This window comes from Echinops telfairi, unplaced genomic scaffold (assembly GCF_000313985.2).
Source record: "Echinops telfairi isolate 266 unplaced genomic scaffold, ASM31398v2 ScPeMD7_7427;HRSCAF=8465, whole genome shotgun sequence".
In the NCBI taxonomy this organism is placed as follows: Eukaryota; Metazoa; Chordata; class Mammalia; order Afrosoricida; family Tenrecidae; genus Echinops; species Echinops telfairi.
In genome coordinates, this window is record NW_022111327.1 from 14,840,816 (window position 1) to 14,860,625 (window position 19,810).

At 42.5% G+C, this 19,810-nt stretch overlaps 1 protein-coding gene across 1 annotated transcript in view; it reads right to left on the bottom strand.

Annotated features, from left to right (window-relative positions):
- DOCK11 (dedicator of cytokinesis 11) overlaps positions 1-19,810 on the bottom strand; it is a 171,006-nt gene that overhangs the window by 40,351 nt on the left and 110,845 nt on the right. Inside the window, exons 40-44 of the mRNA XM_045298560.1 lie at positions 19,068-19,183; positions 10,636-10,773; positions 7,817-7,999; positions 6,401-6,514; positions 46-261 (exon numbers count right to left, since the gene is read on the bottom strand). Of these exons, the coding sequence (XP_045154495.1) occupies positions 46-261; positions 6,401-6,514; positions 7,817-7,999; positions 10,636-10,773; positions 19,068-19,183 (767 nt within the window). The remainder of the gene's footprint in view (positions 1-45; positions 262-6,400; positions 6,515-7,816; positions 8,000-10,635; positions 10,774-19,067; positions 19,184-19,810) is intronic.

Genomic DNA, 19,810 nt, shown 5'->3' on the forward strand with positions numbered 1-19,810 from the left:
AGGGGGTGGAAGGGGTGTGTTGAGAATAAAGCTTTAAGGAATCACCTCTGAAAAATCTCCATTTTTGATGTGAATCTTGGCCATGCTGTCAAGCCAGGTTTTCCTGAGCTCTGGCGTGCTTGCATAGGACTTGGCCAAGCTATACTGGAGGTCAATTAGCATTTCAGGATCTTTCTCGTGTTCCTTCATTTGAGCAGTGGCCATAAGAACAGTTCGGATTCTCTTGGTCAAGTCTTTGACTTCTGTGGGAAAAGCAGTTGCCTAATTTCGAGACAAAACAAAAACGATTCCTTCAGCAATATCATTGATGTATTCTACACCCCGGCGTCCAATCTAGAGAACGTCATATGTGATTTAGAATTCTTGCTACGTACTTCTAGGCGCACTGCCTATGGCATGACTAAAACCCAAACCCAAACTCCCTGCCATTGAGTCAATGCCGACTCAAAGAGTGAGCCTAGAGGATAGGACAGAATTGCCCCTGTGGGTTTCTGAGACGGTACCTCTTTACAGGAGTAAAAAGTGCGGGCTTTCTTTCAATATGTCTAAAGTGGCATCAATTGATTATCTTTGAAATACATAATTTGGGAAGGTGGAAATAAAATAAAATCTATAACTAGTCCTATATGTACTATATTCCTGAGACTTGAGGGCATGGGCTCTGCAGACAGACTGCCTGGCTTAGAATTCTAGCTGTTTTGCCGTGAATTTCATAAACAAGGAAGTAATGTATGGGCCCCATTACTGTGTGACTTTATAATAGTAATGGAAAACAAAGGACAGCATACTATGTGCCTACCAGACACAAGTCAGGGTGATTTACATGTTTTAAGTTCATTTTACAACAACCCTATGAGTTAAGCAATATCATAATTCATTTTTTCCAGTGGTAAGGGCAAATTGAAGAGGACTGGTGTTGCATTCATTGTCAGAAAGAACATTTTGAGAATTATCCTGAAGAACAATGCTGTCTGTGATGGGATAGTATCCAGATGGCTACAAAGAAGACCAGTTTAAATACAACTATTACCGTATATGTGTGTATATAAGCCGAGTTTTTCAGCACATTTTAATGCAGTTTTTTTGGTAAAATTAGCTACCTCGGCTGACATTCGGGTTGGCTTAAATCAAGTATATACGGTATTCAGATTACTGAGTCCTGGTGGTGTAATGGGTTATGTGTTGGGCTTGAAACCAGTCACTCTGAGGGATTAATATGAGGTTCTTTACTCCCATAAAGGTACATTCTCAAAAGCCCACAAGGACAGTTCTACTCTGTCCTATAGGGTCATGATGAATTGGAACAGACTCGATGGCAGTGAGGGTTTTGAAATTATTCAGATGTATACACCAACCACAAATGCCAGGGATGAACAAAAAAATGAGGCTTTTTTTTTACCTTCTGTGGTCTGAAACAGGACAAACATGCAAGCAAGGTGCATCGATAACTACTAATGATTGGAATGGAAAAGTTGGAAATAAACAAACAAAAAGAATCCATAACTGGAAAAGATGGCCTTGGTGATAAAAAGGACGCGAGAGAGATCTCATGGTAGAATTTTCCAAGATCAATGACTTCCTCATTGGAAATACCTTTTGAAACAATATAAATGGTGACGATACATGTGGACCTCACTGGATGGACTATACCAGCATCTAATCAACTGTATCTGTGGTAAGAAACGACGAAACAACTCAATTTCATTATTCAAAACAAGATCCAAGGGCTGACTGAGCAGCAGACCATCAAAGTGCTCAAGGTAAAGCTGAGGAAAATGAAAACAAGTCCCAAGAGTCAGAGTATGATCTCGAGTATACTCCGCCCGGATTTTGAGACAATCTCCAGAATGACTAAAGACTGGATGATGCGCCGTGGGATGATCTCAAGGGCACCAGATGAAGAAAGCAGGCCATCATTAAAAAAGACGAAAAGAAAAGCACAAAGAGGATGTCAGCGGTGACTCTGAAACCGACTTACTGCTGACCAGAAGAGAGAAAGCCAACGGGGGAGAAATGATGAAGTGAACGAGCTTACCAGAAGCTCGCAAAGGGCAGCCCAGGAAGACAAAGTGTGATAGTGAAATATGCCAAGACCTGGAGTTAGGAAGCCAAAAGGGAAGAACATGCTCAACATTTTCAAGATGATACAAAAAACTGAAGAAAAACTTCAAGCCTCGAGATAGAATACTGAAGGATGCTACAAACAAAATACATACAGATACAGGAAGCATCAAACAATGATGGCAGAAATATAGTCACTGGACCAAAAAGAATTGGTTGATGTCCAACTGGTTGCTGTTTCAAGAGATAGTGTAGGATATCCTACAAGAGAGTACTGGGGTAAAAAGGGGAGGCGGGGTGGGGGGGGCAGAGACAGGTCAAGCTATTGGAAAGGTCAAGTTGTTAAAACGGAATTTGAAAAATGACCTGATATATAAATCCCTATCTATCATATATACTTGAGCATAAGCTGACCCGAATATCAGCCAACGTACCTAATTTTACCACAAAAACGGCATTAAAAATGTGCTGAAAATCTTGGCTTATACATGAGTAGATACAGTAATTCACAATAAAAAAAAAGAGGTAGCATAGGGTCAAGAACTATCGTCCAAACTACAAGGGAGGCATTGGCATTAGTCTCCAGGGACTAATAGAATACTAAGTGAGATGTTTCAACAAAAAGGATACAGCAACAGAGGGGCTCACTGGTTTCTGCCAAGAAATCTGGAAGACAGCTAACTGGCCAAGAGGCTGGAAGAGATTCATACTTGTGCAGATTCCAAAGAAAGGTGAGCTAACAGAATGTGGAAATTATCCAACAGTGTTATTAATATTACATGTTAAGTAAAATTCTGTAGATACTTTTTAAATGGCTGCAGCAATATACCGACAGGGAACTTCCAGAAATCTACGCAGGATTCAGAAGAGGACGTGGCACAATGTATGTGTCAGATGTACTGTACATACTCGAGTATAAAGCCGACCCGAATACCAGCAAGGAACCTATTTTTACCACAAAAACTGCATTAAAAATGTACTGAAAAACTCGGCTTATACACAAATATATATGGTATCTTGACTAAAAGCAGCGAACATCAAAAGACGTTTGCCTGGCTTTTATTGCGTATGCAAAGCATTCAACTGTATAGATTTGAACAGCTATGAATAACATTGCAGAGAGCCAGAATATTTCATTGTGCTCAATTTTTGGAACCAGTAGCACATAGACCAACAGGCAGACGTTCGAACCGAACAAGAGATATTGCATGCTTTTAAATAAGGGAAACTGTGCATCACAGTTGTATCCTTTCACTATAAAAGTGAGCTTTAGAAAGTTCATGGGAAATTTTCAGTCTCTTTGAATTCCACTTTTCCGTGAACTTTCTGACGCCCCTTCATAATTTCTCAATCTGGATGCAAGCAAATGATCCAGGAAGCTGGACCTTATGACGAAGGGTGTCTCAGGGTTAGAAGAAGCCCCATTATACCTGTGCTATGCAGATAAGAACACTTCTTGCTGAAAGGGAAGGGGCCTGGAAGCGCTTACTGATGAAGACTACAGATTTCGTAGGGATCACACGGAAACAAAGAAAACGGGCATCCTCACAATTGGGCCAAGAGGTATCATCATGACAGAGAACAGATCCAAGTTGTCAACGCTCACGGAAGCAGCAGGCAACACATCAAATGAAACAGTGCTCATTGGACAATCTGTTGCAAAACACTTCTTTAAAGCGTTAGAGAAAGCAGAAAAATGGTACTTTGAGGACTAAAGGGTACCTGATCTGAGCAATGGTCTTTTCAATCTCCTCCTATGCAAAAGCTTGACAAGGAATAAGAAAGACTGACGACAAATTGACGCATTGGAGCTACAGCATTGGTGCAGATAACTGAAATTGGTATAGATTTTGAGAAAAACAAATTTGTCTTGGAAGAGGTACAGCCAATATGCTCCTTAGAACTGAGGATGCTGAAAATTTGTCTCCCGTACTTTGGACATGTTATCAGGAGAGACCCGTCCCTGGAGAAGGACCTCATGTAAAGTGGAGGGACGGTGTAAAAGAAGGTCCCCAATGAGATGGAGTGACACAGTGGTTGCAGCAATGGGCTCAAAAATTGCAAAGATTGTGAGGGTGGTATAGGATGGGGCAAGGTTTCATTCTGTTGTATTTAGGGTCCCTATGAGTCAGAATCAGCTCACGTGCACCTACCAAGAAGAAGCTCTTGAGATTAGTTAGTTAAAACATGCTGAAGATCCCTGGGGAACCAGTTGAACTAGCTGAAAAACCAACTTTCCCAGCCTGAGAGCAGCTGGCAGGCCTCAGTGTTTTCCTTCTCCAACCCCCTCCCTTCCCGCACTCCCCTAGCCTAATGTTCCTATGGGAATATTTTTTGGTGCATAAATTGTAGAGGTCCCAGATATCAAGTGTGTTGTGACTGCAAGCTTTTCTTTTAGGTTTTACATATTCTTGTTAGATTATGCTGGAAGATGACCTTTCCCAAGAAGGGGAGACAATTCCTCCGGGAGGAAAAGTCCTCAGTCAGTGAAGGATTTTGCTTTCCTTTCTCTCGTGCCTCCCTGAAGATCAGAGCCTGCACTACGCGTCATGGACAACAGACGCAGGCATTTTATACCGTTATCAATTACATGCATATAAGAGGCGAACGTGGTCAGGGGCTGGGGCTGGGCCTCAGCTGATTGGTGCCTAAGAATGAGTTGTGGACTTGAGTTTGGCAAGAAGTATTTACAGCAAGCCAAAATGAGCTAGCAGATGATTCCGGTAGCTCACTGCCTAGGCAGTTGCTCTAAGAAGTGAGTGTTGGTGAAATTTCAATCTCAGTGCTTAATGAGCTAATATTATAAACGGTATCCAGTGTTTAAAAAGAAAGAACTTGTTCTGAGCAAGTTTTCAAACAGGGAGGTGAACAATCTTGTCCCCAGACAGGGTGCGTTAGAAAGTGGGTTGCACCACACATCTTTTGGTTACAATTTAACATCTTGCCATTTGTTTTCCCCCTTTACCCATTTATGACGTGTTCCAGTTTTTATTATTTTCTGCTTTCTTTTGGATTAAGGTTTTTCTGTACTTTATTTGGTGTGTGTGGGGGGGTTTCTCTTTTTGTATGGTTTCCTTTATATGACATTCAGGATAGGGAAACCTCTAGAGACAGCAACTAGATCAATAGTTTCTTGGAGTGATGACGACGGGGGTGGGGTGGGGACGGCAATGTGGAGCTAATAACAATGGGGTGGAAGAATGAGAAAAATGTTCCAGAATGGATTGTGGTAATGATGATGCATGTGAACTATCGAATTGTATGATATGTAAATGATATGCCAATAAAACGATTTAAAACCATCAATGACAGAAGAAAAAAAAGTCACGTCATGGTAGCTACAACAGAGCTGTTTTGGTTCGGTCCTGTGAAGTTGAGTTTGTTTCAGAGCAACTTCATGTGACAAAGTATAACCTAGTGTTTTTCAGGCTATGCTTCCATGGAGCTGCTGGGGTGAGGAGAGGGGGGTTTCAAAGTGCCAACTCCTCAGTTTCCAGTTGAGCGCTTAACTACTTTGCTACCAAGATTCCATGTATGCAAAGTAGAGCCCGCCAGCCAACTAATATTGCACATATGCTCTGCACTAGGCAATGTCCGAAGTTCTCGAGCTTGGGTAATAGTCAAGACACAGGCTCTTGACTCCTGGTTTCACATGCTTTTTTTTTTTTTATTAAATCATTTTATTGGGGGCTCGTACATCTCTTATCACAATCCATACATTCCTCCAGTGTGTCAAGCACATTTGCACATATGCTGCCATCATTTTCAAAGCATTTTCTTTCTACTTGAGCCCTCGATGTCAGCTTCCCATTCTTCCCCCTCCCTCATGATACCTTGTAAGTTATAGATTATTATTTTCATATCTTACATTGTCCTCTGTTGCCCTTCACCTACTTTCCCATTGTTCGTTGTTCATCCCCCTTTTAAAGGGTTCTAGGTTGATCATTGTGATTAATTCCCCCTTTCTCCCCACACCTTCCCCTTATCCTCCTGTTATCTCTATTCTCATTGTTGGCCCAGAGGGGTTTATCTATCCTGGATTCCCTGTGTTGCAAGCTCTTATCTGCAGCAGTGTGCGTGTCCTGGTCTAATCCGATTTGTAAGGTAGAATTGAGGTCATGATAGTGGGGGGGAAGGAAGCATTAAAGAACTAGAGGAAAGTTGGGTGTTTCATCAGTGCTACACAGCACCGACTGGCTCATCTCCTCCTTGTGGTTTCACATTCTTTACTTGCTATACTCCCAAGGGCTGTAAATCAGATGACAGCTTAAGTCTGGGGCCAGCCAACGTCTCCAATCCTGAAGATAGCTAGAATTGATCACTGGAAGTGAGAACATACCTTCATAGGCCTGTCACTGTTTGCAAAATTATTGATAATGAATAAAGATTCCTGAAATCTTGATCCGCCACTCAGTGCCACATCTGCTATCAGCTGGCTTACGGCAATTATTATCTGCAGGGAAGAAGCAAACAGTGCTTATCTTAGCTTTAATTGACCCTCACTTTTCTGTAAGTATATCAGTACCCACGAAATGCTTCTAAAAATTCTATTACTGTCCCAGCGTAACCTTTTTCAACCAAAACATCCCTTAAGGCCACAATTTCAAATTTTAGGGGTATTTCCTTGGCTACATGTGAACAACTTTTCAACTTTCATAATAGTTACATTAGGACTGTTTTCATAATAATGAACAGACATGGTGCACTTAACCTATGGTTGCTGGGGAATAGAGCCTGGGGCCAAACTGTGAATAAATGATGTTCTTCCCTAATGACTTCCCAATTTCTCTTCACTAATCGATTTAAGTGTGCTGGAACCCCAAGTCCACCACCTCTGGCCTTCTTTGTTTTGGATCATGGCCTACCTAGTTTAGACAACAGCTCAGGCAACGGCACTTGTTAATCTCTAGTGCTACCCTGCAGTGAATGCCTAAAACCATAGATACCCAAACTTATGTGGCCTATTGCCTTATTTTCAGAAAAAAAGAAATTACTCAGCACCTACCTGGCAATTAAAAACTTTTGTACAAGAATCCATAATCTAGGTGTGGATATCTGCTTTTACATACCCCTGGATAGTTCCAGTACACACACACCCACCACCCTCCCAGGAGACAGCATTGTCCACTTTGGGGAATAGTCACCTGGATAATTGAAGTTAAGGTGTTACTGGCTGCCTGCTTAATTCCTGGTTATGGGAAACAGGAATATAGTCGTAATTCAGAGTATAGGCTCTAGACAGCAACCTGTGTTGCATTCATATCTAGAAGCCAGTAGCCAGAATGCGAGGGAAATGGCACAGGCAAAATGAATAATAATATATTTTACCCAACCTAATATATTTAAAATGCCATTTCAACTTGTAATCAACATAAAAAATGTGGTGGTTTATTTCTTCAAAAGCCATCGCCTGCCTTATATTTCCCCCAAACTAAACTGGTTGCCGTGGAGTCGATTTTGATTCACACTGACCTGACAGGACTCAGAAGGTTTCTCAAGCTGTCAATCTTTACAGAGGCTGACCACCTCATCTTTCTCTCTGGCGAGGCTGGTGAGTTTGAACCACCCACCTTTCAGTTAGCACCAGGGCTCCTTTAGGCGGCCTTTACAACACAACTCACTTCAGACTGTCACTACTTTAGGTTGGAAAGGTCACATAGGGCTACTGGCTAGCTATCGTATTGGGCAGGGGTGCTCTAGCTCGATTCACAGGCTACAACGAGAAAAGAAAAGAGATGCTTTGACTTCCACTGACCTGCAGATGGGTCCTCAGAAAGGTTTTCCTTTTGGTATACTCAAAGTTGTTTCTCATCAAAAGATACAACAGTGCAGAAGCTTCATTTCTGGTTGAGCTAATTTTCGAGGTGCAGCATTTTAGAACCTCATAGCAAAACGCAGCACACATGTTCACCCTTCCTTTGAAGAAGGCTGAGGGAAACTACAGAATCCGGAACACAGGAAAATATTGGAGAAGCAAATCAGAAAATCAGTCGAGCAGCAAAGTGACCAAAATTGGGCTGGGTCTTTTAAGGATACAAAAACCACCTAAGGCGTAGGGATGTGCTTGCCAGCAAGCGTGAAGTAGCTGAAGACAGAAGGCTAGCATGCATGTGACAGAACCTGCCGGAGCAAGTCAAGAGCATATGAAAAAAAAAAAAAGTCTATGTAAGTCACCTCCCAGGGCAGGACCAGCTGGGAGGTGAACGGCCAGTGTAGCTGCAGCCTGTGGAGTCATTCTCTTGGAGAATGCGTGGACAAAAAGCAGGTCAGGCTAGAGATTTGAGAACATGTCAAAATGGGTCTCCACAACCTGGGTTAGAGGAATGATTGAGTGAAATGAGGCGTGACTGAGGGCTACTGAATTGGGCCTTAAACGCGAGAAAGAAATTTTTCTCTTGCAGGATCACTTGCTTTCTGTTTAAGCAGTTCCTGACAAACTTGCAAGCATGAGAAAATTTTAGCTGGCATCTACTCAGCAAGGGAGGTTGACTTTTCAACAAAATGAGGTATAGATGAACATGAACGTGCACGTGTGCACGCACACACATACATGGTCCTACTCATAAATAACATTCATTTTGGCCTAGAAGGAGCATACAAAAGTGCTCCTCAACACAGCTGAGTGGCCTGTTACCTCGAGCATTTACTAGTCTTGTTTTGTGGATGGTACACCATACGTAAACAGAGGCATGTTACCCTCTCTGCCCTGCTTACAGGTCTAGGCAAGTAGCAAGCTGCCTCAAGATACACACTGAATGCTTCCCAGGGAGCATGAAGTTGGAGGGACAGACACCCTGGCCAGCTTATTTCATGGGTAACTTAGATTTCAACTCAATTACAGGAATCTCTGTATCTCACTCTAAATACCAAGTACAATACTCTGCACATAACGAATGTTTAATAAAGACAATTGGAAGATCGCATTCATAGTGTCCCTCAATTTAATCAAGTCTTGCTGGGCAAGATGCTCAAGTATGAACATAACAGTTGAATGAAGGGCACTTCTATTGTAATTAAGCGACACAAGCCAGTCTTTTAGTCACCTCAGTTCTTTGAATGAGCCATTAGTTGTCAGTTTCAATGGATTCTTTCCCCTCTTCGAGGACCCCACAAGAGCAAGGCAAGGTTAAAACTCCTTTCCCCTTGGCTTCCATAATATTCCTCGTTTTCTTCCCAGCTCGGTGAAAACTCCTCTACATTTACTCCACAGGGTTATCTTTCAGTCCTGTTGCTTTCTCTCCAAGGTTCTACTCTTGACCTTCTTCTGCTTTTTGTCCACCCATTCTCCAAGAAAATAGCTTCACAGCCTGCAGCTACACTGGCCGTTCACCTACCAGGGCATGACCAGCTCTCTTGCAACTCAGAGCCTTTGCATCCGCATGGCCCTCTCCCTACAGTGCGTTTCCATTTGGAAAGCCTCATCTTTCTCATGCAGAGCAGCTGGTGGTTTTGAACTGCTCACCTTGAGGTTAATAGCCACTATACCACCAGGGCTCCTAAAAGTGTCTAGTACCAGTAATTCCATACACAGTAACTATTAAACTACTTTTGGATCCTTATCATAGTGTTTTTAGTTTGCATTGAACTGACTTTTCCATCTCTTTCTGATTCACACATTTTATTAAAGAATTGCATTTAAAAAAACCTAAGAGGCTCTCAAATTTGCCTAATTTCTATTATCAACAAATATATCAGGGAACACTATATAAATAATTATGACAAAGAAACCCCCAGTGCTTAGCTCTCCCATTAAACAAATCAATTAATTGAGCTTCTTTGGTTTGCCGGGGTTATACAAAGCAGAGTGTGGGGGACAGACTGCCTGCCTTGCCAAAACCTTAATTCTAACTTCATTTATTATATTGGTTCTGAAGTTTTAAAGTTATCAAACACAGTCCAGAAATGTCTGTGGTGTTTCAGTCATATTTATTCCTCAAAGCCAAGTTTGAGTTTGACTAAATACGGTCAGTAGCCTGAAATATTGTCAGATCCTTAAGTACAGAGGAAAGGAACGTTGAGATGAAAGACTCGTTTATTTGGTTACATATTGAACAAGATACTACTGAAGACACAAGTTCTAAAACTCAGTCCTTGATTTTAAGATGCTCGTACTAGAGTGCATTGACAGCTTAAATATCTATCTTGGGTTTCACAATACTTTAAAAAGTGTCAAAATAGGCCAACAGTTGGCAAAGTTGGTCATTTGGAAATGGCACTCTTCAGAAGAACTCACTGAAAAGGGGAAGGTAATGAATGACAGGATAAAGGGAAACACAGGTTCTGAGTTTAGGAGAGATCAGGCATTTTGTTGTTCAGTATCAATCGACAAGCCTTTGAAAAGACAATACTTAACCACTTTCTTCTCAGTTTATAGCTATCGCATCCCAATGATCTACCCTTCAAATTTACCTAACTGCTAGCAGTCATATTGCTGCCAATAGGCCACACCATACAAATGATGATGACAGCTTCCCATACTTCTCCTATTACACAAATCTATTAACTGAGCGCCTTCTGTCTTTTCCTCTACATCCTGGAATGAGCCCACAACAAATAGGGCGTTTCTCTCCTTACCTTACTAATGAAAGCTCTCAGTGAGGCAAAAACATGCTTCAACGATGCTTCAGACTGTCCATTTTTAAGAAAAGCCAGATGAATATCAAATACTTTTTTCATTAGTGGGTTGTGACCATCATTATTTAAAAGCTGACTCTACAGAACAGAGAAGGAAAAAACAAACAAACATTTTACATGAACACTTGGCTTACCGGCATCCCATCTCCCCCATGCTATAACAGACTTCACTCTGATTATCAAAATGACAGAAGTTTCTAAAACATAAGGAGTACTTAATGTATTTTTAATATAAATGTATGTATGTATATATAGACACAAAAAACTCAAAATTATTATGTGAGCTGTATCTCCAATATTTAATGCCATCGTTCTAAACTGATGGAAAAAAGTAATTTCCTAAACACAACAAACACAAACCAAATATAGGAAAAACACTTTCGATTAATTGAACCAATGTGCTTCTCAAGGAAGAACTCAGTCTATTAAAATGAGTGCAAAGTCACTTGACCTTGTATTCCACTGAGTTAGTGAAAATACCAATTCTATGATAAAATTTCGTCACCCAATTAGCTTAAAAATGATTTTAAAAAGCCCGCCTAGTCACTGGTAATGAATAAAACTCTGAATAGAGAAAAGAATCCCTGGTGACACTGTGGTTAAAGCTTTGCTAAGCAAAGGAAGCAGTTAGAACCCATCAACTGCCCTGGGGAAGAACCAGGTGGTAGTCTGTCTCTCTCTTTTTGTAAATCGTTTTATTAGGGGCGCATATAACTCATCACAATCCATACATACATCAATTGTGTAAAACACATTTGTACATTCATTGACCTCATCATTCTCAAAACATTTGCTCTCCACCTAAGCCCCTGGCATCAGATCCTTATTTTTTTCCCCTCCCTCCCCAGCCTCCTCTCCCTCATGAACCCTTGATGATTTATAAATTATTATTTTGTCATATCTTACACTTTTCTGTTGTCCATCCCCCAGGGAGGTCACACGTAGAACCTTGTAATCAGCAACCCCTTTCCAACCCACTCTCCTTCCACCCTCCAAGTATCGCCACTGTCACCACTGGTCCTGAAGGGATCATCCGCCCTGGATTTCCTGCGTTTCCAGTTCCTATCTGTACCAGTGTGCATCCTCTGGTCTAGCCAGACTCGCAAGGTAGAGTTCGGATCATGATAGTGGGGCAGGGGGAGAAGCATTTAGGAACTAGAGGAAAGTTGTATTTTTCATCGTTGCTACATCGCACCCTGACTGGCTTGTCTCCTCCCAGAGACCCTTCTGCTTCTATGAAGATTTATAGCCTTGATGCCTCATGGCAGTGGCGGCGGGTTGGGTACAGTGCTCTGGTCACTGAGCTGTGTGCATGGCACATGCGCGCTGAGCCCAGGATCCGCCTCTGTGTGCTCCCAGGACTCTGCACCCTGGATGCTGCGTGGTTGCTGAGCCCTGCGCCCTGGGTGGGACGAAAGTGACATAGTTCCTGGACCTGCAACGGCATCCCTAACAGCGCCCAAGTCTTGACGGCACACATAGTCCACCAGGAGGTGCCCCTGGCGAGGAGCTCCTATCCAAGTGACTCCTTGACCGAGGCCAATATGATGCCCCACTGGGCGGAGCGACTGTTTCCTGCCAATGTTGTTCCACTGGTGCATATCCTGGAGGCCCTACTGTGGAGCCACGCAATCAGACCATGACCACGTTCATTTGGAGCATCTACCACGCCAGGCTGATGGTGACAGCAGAGGGCACTCTTTTGAAAATTTTGGCAACGGCGGCTGGACCGAAATCCGCCAGAAAGCCTGGGTCTCCTCCAGTTTGTTTAGTGTCTCCGGAGCTGTCCAGGGGATTTGGTTTGGCCCAGGTTTAAAAGCGACATGGCCAAGACTACGATGGGCTTTGAAGACATCCTGGCTAAGCTGCTGGGTGAGGTCCCTTCCAAAACACTTGTTGAAAGTGTTAAGGCACTGTTCTCACTGCCACTGAGTCAATTCCGAGTCACAGCTGCTCTATAGAACTTGCTAGAGCTGCCCTCGTGAGCTTCTGAGACTGTAACGCTTTATGAGTAGAAGGAACGCCTTCTTTCACCCTTGGAGTGGTTGCTGGATTGGAACTGTTGCTCTTGGGATTAGCAGTCCAACACGAAAAACCACTACACTGCCACCACAGTTCCTCAGCCACCAAGAAACAGCAGGCGCAGCAGCAGCAGCAGCAGCAGCAGCAGCGGTTCATATAGCCATCCGAGCCCTCTCTGCCACCACCGCACACCAAACCATCTGGCTCCAACCACTCGGGCCTATCCCCAATCTGCCTTCTTAATTAAAAACCAACTTTCAGCCCGCATTACTGTCTGGGGATGCGGTTGAAGTGGGATTTGTTTGGCACCACAACAAACACATTACCAATGTCTGTGCCAGGCCTGCTTAGTGCTCCACTGGCAGCTGAAAGACAAAGCGGTACAGACATGCCCAGGCCACAGTACATAGATGACATGGTAATAAACCCTAGACTGCAAGACCGTTTGGGCAGGGACCTCTGTTTGTTCTCTGATGTGTGCCAGGTACTGAAATAGTATCTAGCACCTAATAGGCACGCAGTAAATATTCATAGGTCATTTCCCCAAATTTGTCTTTAAAAAAATGTTTTAATGGGGGCTGTTACAGCTCTTATAACAACCCATACATCAATTGTATCAAGAACAATTGTACATATGTAGCCATCGTCATTTCCAAAACATTTTATTTCTACTAAAGCTCCTCTTTTTTGCCTCCCACCTCGTGAACCCTTGATAAAGTATAAATTATTATTGTTTTAATATATTACACCATCCACTGTCTCCCTTCACCCAAGTTTCTGTTGTTCGTATGGGGGGGGGGGCAACAGAGTTAATATATTGATTTATTAAATTGGTTCCCCCTTTCTCTCTTCCCCTTCCCCCTACCCTCATGGTATCACTACTCCCATTACTGTTCCCGGGGAGTGGGGGGGGATCTGTCCTGGATTATTTGTGTCAAGAACTCTTATCTGTAGATTTGTAAGGTAGAACCAGGATCATGATAGTTGGGGGGAGGAAGAAGGAAAGAGCTAGAGGAATGTTGTGGGTTTCGTCAGTGCTATATTGCATTCTGGCTGACTTGTCCCTTCCTTGTGACCCTTCCATGAGGAGATGTCCAATTGTTTACAGATGGGCTTTGGGTTTCCACTCTGACCCCACTTGCTCGCATCGGTATGTTTGTTTTGGGTCTTCTGATGCTTGATCCTGTCGACACCTTATAACACAGGCTGATGTGCTTCGTCCTTGTGGTCTTTGTTGCTTCCCAGCTAGATGGCTACTTGTTTATCTTCAAGCCTTTAAGACGGTGGTTCTCAACCTTCCTAATGCCTTGACCCTTTAGTATAGTTCCTCATGTTTTAGTGACTCTCCAGCCATAAGATGATTTTCATTGCCACTTCATAACTGTAATTTTACTACTGTTATGAATCGGGCGACTCCTGTGAAAGGGTCGTTCGATCCCCAAAGGGGTCCTGACCCACAGGTTGAGAATTGCTGCCTTAAGACAAATTTTCCGTTTTAATGGAAGTTGTGTACAAGACTATTTTGCTCTTGCATCTTCTCAAGTGATTCTTCCTTATAATTTGCCATTTCCTTTCCTACTTGATGAAATTGGACTTTGCGCTCGAGGATCTTCTTGTGGCCTTTGTCCACTTGTAGCCTAATGAGAACCAGCTTGCTGGGGTGAATATCCACACAGACAGGTGTGCCAGTATCTTTATTTTGCTGCACCCATTCAATGTAGATGACTTATTTCTTCCTCTAGACCTGGACCAATTTTCTGACCTTTGTTGTGTTCTTACACAACATCAACTATGTACTTGATCCTTGTGGATGGGCATGGACTGAACAGTCTATTCCTACTAGAGTTCCTTGGAAAAGAAGGCAAGACATAATCTGCCTGAGAATATGGGAAGGCCATTGAGATGCCTCTTCCAGTCTTTGTTCCAGTCCAAATTCACAAAGGGATTGAACTTCATTTTGGCTATGTTCCTTCAGTAATGGTCCCTAATAGATACTTATTGAATTTAAAAAAAAAAAGATTTATAGCCTAGGGAACCCTCATGAGTTAGAATTGACTGGAAGACACTGGGTTTTCGATGACTCTTTTGCCTGAGTAGCGCTGTGGTTTCAGTGCTTGGCTGCAAACTGGTAGGTTGATGGTGTGACCCCGCCAGCTGCTCTTCAGGAGAAAGATGGGGCAGTCTACCTCTGTAAAAACTTACTTACAGCTCTGGAAAGGTATGGGGCCAGTTTAGGGAGTTTTAGGATAGCTAGGAGTGAAAATCTACTCACTAGCAATAGTTTAAATTTGGGTTTGGGTGAGTAGAGATTAATAAAACAAACCCACTGCTACCAAGTCAGTTCTGACTCACAGTAACCCTCTTGGATAAGGCTAAACTGTTCCTGTGGGATTCTGAGGCTGTAACTATTTATGGGAGTAGAAAAAGCCTATGTTTTCGTCCACGCAGTGCCTGGTGGTTTCGAACTGCTGACCATGTGGTAGGCAGCCCAAGGAGTAACTCATCAGACCACCAAGACTCCAAGAGACTAATAGACTGCATCACAGTTTGACAGATTGCATAAATTGTTTAAATGTCCCCTGCATAAAGGAAACAAGCAAACAAAATGTGTACAAAATATCTACTGGTCTGTGAGCCATCAACAAACAAGCATTTACTAACTTCAGTAGATTATAAACTTGTGTCCTAAATGAAAAGGTTTCAAAAAGTTCATGGCAAAATGGAATTAAAGGCAATGAAACTTTTTCCATGCAATTTTTGAGGTCAAATTGGTGTTTTCTTGTGCCCCTGTCCTCCTACCCTTCTAGAAGCTAATTATCAGATGACAATTTGGCAAAAAAAACCCTCATAACTACAAATGACCAGAGTAATATGCAGTGTGACAGAGCTAATTGTATGTGACGGTGGCAGGTAGAACCCTGGATGGTACATTTTCTGGCTCTCTCCTTACTATTCTTCCAAGCACAATTCTGTGTGTGTGTGTGGGTGCTGTTAAATAAATAATATCAGAATAGGAATGCGATGCCAACCATGGGAACAAATGTCCTTATTTGTTGGCATTATGAGAAATGAGCTCATGCTGCAGTTTAATTGGAACAAACTGCATAAAGAGATTCTGTAGCCCATATCTTATTAGCAACTAATTTGATTTTCTCAAGACTCTTTTGATAAGTGGCCTAAAATTGACATCTGTTTTCTTCCCACTGACCAGCTATGTATTATTAACCTCCCTGATCATCTGAATTTTCTTATTTCAAATGGTAATGATAACAGTAACTATCTCATAGAGCTATTATAAGGATTATAATTTATGTATTTTAATAGCATTATTGAGGTAAAATTTACACAACAAAACTCATCTTTAAAAGATACAATTAAATTATTTTTAGGCAATTTCCACGTTAGAATATTTCCATCACCTTAAAACCGTATCTCTTAGGCCCATTTGAAGTCACTACTTAGTCCCAGGCAACCCCCAAAACAAAAAAGAGTTAATATTCATAAATTACTTAGGATGTGGTTGCTGTTGTTAATTGCCACTGAGCCTATGCCAGCTCATAGTGACACCATCTGTGCACAGTGAAACCACTTCACAGGTTTTTCAAGCGGTGACCTTTAAGAGCAGATAGTCACAGGCCTGTCTTCTGAAGCAACTCTGGTGGGAGGCAGGGGGTGGTGGTGGTGGTGGTGTCAAACCATCAACCTTTCAGTTAGTGATTGAGTACTATCATAGACTGAACTGTGACTCCCCAAATGTGTTTCAATTTGGCTAGGCTATGATTCCCCGTATTGTGTGGTTGTCATCCATTTTGTGATCTGATGTAGTTATCCTCCATTTTGTGTGTGCTAAATCCCAACCTCTATCTGTTAATGGGCGGATGGCATAGGACTGGGCTATGTTTAATTCTGTTGTACATAGGGTGGCTATGAGTTGGAACTGACTGTGTAGCACAAAACAGCAGCAACATTTGTCATAAGATTGGTGTGGGGTGTATTCTGAATCATAGCCTTACAAGAGGCACCTCACTACCACCAAGAAAGAATAGCAGCGTGTAGCCTCTGGACCTAGAGTCCCTGTGCTAAGAAACCTCCTAATAGGACTCCAGGGAACAGTTGATGCCAAGACACGTGGCCATCTCTAAGGTTCAGCTCTACCGATGCTGAAAATGGACAGGAACCTTCCACTAGAGCAGAGAGAAAAAGAATAGCTGCTTCTACAGCTGGTATCCTGAACTATGAAAGAATAAATTTCTGTTTGTTAAAATATCAATTTGTGATATTTCTACTGTAATAGTACTCAGTAACTAAGACGAATGCTAACCATTTGTGGCACCCAAGGACTCTGTACTTGGAATGCATGTCTAAAACATACTAAGATACATAGGAGTCCTGCCAGTGTATTGGTCACTCAATGGGCTGTGATCCTCATGGTTGGCAGTTTGAAACCACCAGCAGCTCTTCAGGAGAAAGACTGGGCTTTCCACTCTCATAAACAGTTACGCTCTCAGAAACCCACAGGGGGTCAGTATGAGACAGCATTGACTCGATGGCATTGAGTTTGGCTTTGGTTACTTTACGTATACACGTATATAAAATATTTGTTAAATAAAGAGTATCAGGATAGGAGTACAATACTGTGGTACTTACCATATATACTCGTGTATAAGCCAAGTTTTTCAGCACAGTTTTTATGCAGTTTTCGTGGTAAAATTAGGTGCCTTGGCTGATATTCGGGTCACCTTATACTCAAGTATATACAGTACATAATCCCGTGTCAACTAGAGGGTAAGAGTTAAGGGGTAGAGTTCAGCCTGTCAATCAGTTCACAGCTTGACTGGAGGACGACCGAGATAAATGGCTGTCTAGAGGCCGGCCTCTCTCTCTCTGCTTCACCTTCCTGTAAACGAGCCTGTGGAGGTTTACTGAGAGAGGTGAGAGCCCTTTTCTCTGCTTCACCTTCCTGGTAACAAACCACTCTTGGAGAGCTGGAGGAGCCACATTAAGACTGGTGCCAGCGCTGAGATGCTTCCACCACCATTGGATCCACAAGATTTTGCATTCACAGGCCTGTGATCTTCCTGCACTTTGTATCATTGCATGTGACTGCATGAGTATGAAGAGGAATTTATGAACTAGTATCGGACTTATGGGCTAATATCAGACTTATGGACTCGATCTGGACAGAACTGGGATGTCTTCTCAATATACAATTGCTCTTTGATATAAAGCTCTCTCTTATATGATTGTCTCTGGATTTGTTGCGCTAGTCAACCCAGCCTAACGCAAATGCAAACCATGGGGTCAAATGCCCTTATTTACTGGCACTATGAAAAATGAGCTCATGCTGTGTTTTAATGGGAATAAATTTTATAAAGAGATTCTGTAGCCTATTTCTTATTAGCAACAAATTTGATTTTCTCTTAGACGTTTCTTTGAAAAACACAAGCTGGATTTCCATAGTAAATCTGGAGGGCTGAGACAACGAACTGAATTACTAATACAAGGAGAGAAATTACCTAATCCAGGCCTAAGCAAACGTGATTTTTTAACCTTTGACTTTGAGTTCTCTCATTAATGTTACCCTTACAGCATAGCTAGTTTTGCAAAGCACTCCAATATTGATTTTATCCCTTTAGCAATTCTGGACATAACAGATTTTACCTTTTTTCCTTTATTTATTTATATATTTTTCCTTCTTTTCTTCCTTATGCTAATGCTGATTCATACTGAGAGATGAACATCTAAGAAAAAAACACTTAAGTGCCTGACTAGGAAATCAAGCAGGTCACCTGGACACCAGCTAGCCCAGGGGGTCCTCAAACTTTTTAAACAGGGGGCCAGTTCACTGTCCCTCAGACCCGTTGGAGGGCCGAACTTTGGTTTAAAAAAAACTATGAACAAATGTCTATGCACACTGCACATATCTTATTTTGAAGTAAAAAAACAAACGGGGCAAAAACACCCGGCGGGCCAGATAAAAGTCCTCAGAGGGCCACATGTGGCCCATGGGCCGTAGTTTGAGGACGCCTGATCTAGCCTCACAAGATACCTCATCAGAATAAGTGTGTGGGCCAGCAGAGCCGCTTATGTTTTGGGCTAAAAATCAATTGGATACTGTCATAAAAGTATGAAAGAACTGCTCTAAGACATGAAAATAAAACCGGAGGATTTACGAGGTAGATAGTAATTTTAGGACAAATTAGTCCCTTTCTCTCCCTTTGTGGCTGGGGAAAGTGAGTCAGGAGTAACTTTCCAAGGTCTCACAGCAGCCAAACTCTTTTGCCATCCAAGTTTCCGAACTGGGCTGCCTTTGATCGGTTAACATTTGAATCCAACCCCTTCATTTTTACCTTGAAGCACTGGGTGAAAAAAGATATGGTGTCTAGTACTGTTAGGGAAACTTCAGTAGCCGTATTGCCTTCAAGAAGTGCCTGGTGGAAGATATCTGCTTCCGTTGTTGCAGAACCTAGAATGAACAAAGAGTAAATTAAAGCTTTGCTCCAAACAGTGATTCATGGAACACTTTCCCCCAGACTGAGAAAGAGACAAGCAAGAAGAAAGGAGCCACCTCATGCCCTGCAGCCCACTGAGTTTCATGGTCCTACTTCCTTAATCCAAGGTGGCTTATCAGTTCAACAAGGAGCCCTGGTGGAGTCGTGGGTTATGTGTTGGGCTGCTAACCTCAAGGTCAGCAGTTCAAAGCCACCAGCCTCTGAGGCAGAAAGCAGCAGCTTTCTACTCCCATAAAGAGTTACACCGTGAGAAACCCACAGGGCCGGTTCAACTCTGCTCCATGGGGTGGCAATGAGTCGGGAATGACTCCATGGCAGCGAGTGAGAATCTGTTCAGCGGATTTTCACTTTAGCTCTGTAGCATCAGCTCTGCAGTCCGCACACAATGAGGCAACCATTTTTCTGGAGACAAGCTTTCACTAATGAAGCACAGTGACGAACCTAGGAAATAATGTGTGAGGCATTTTAGCCCATGCCACGAGTTATGTGTGCAAAATCAGAAAAGCACAAAAATGCAGCTACCTTACACACAGTAGTATGTGGACAGTGGTGGCTCCATGGTAGAATTCTTGCACTCCCTG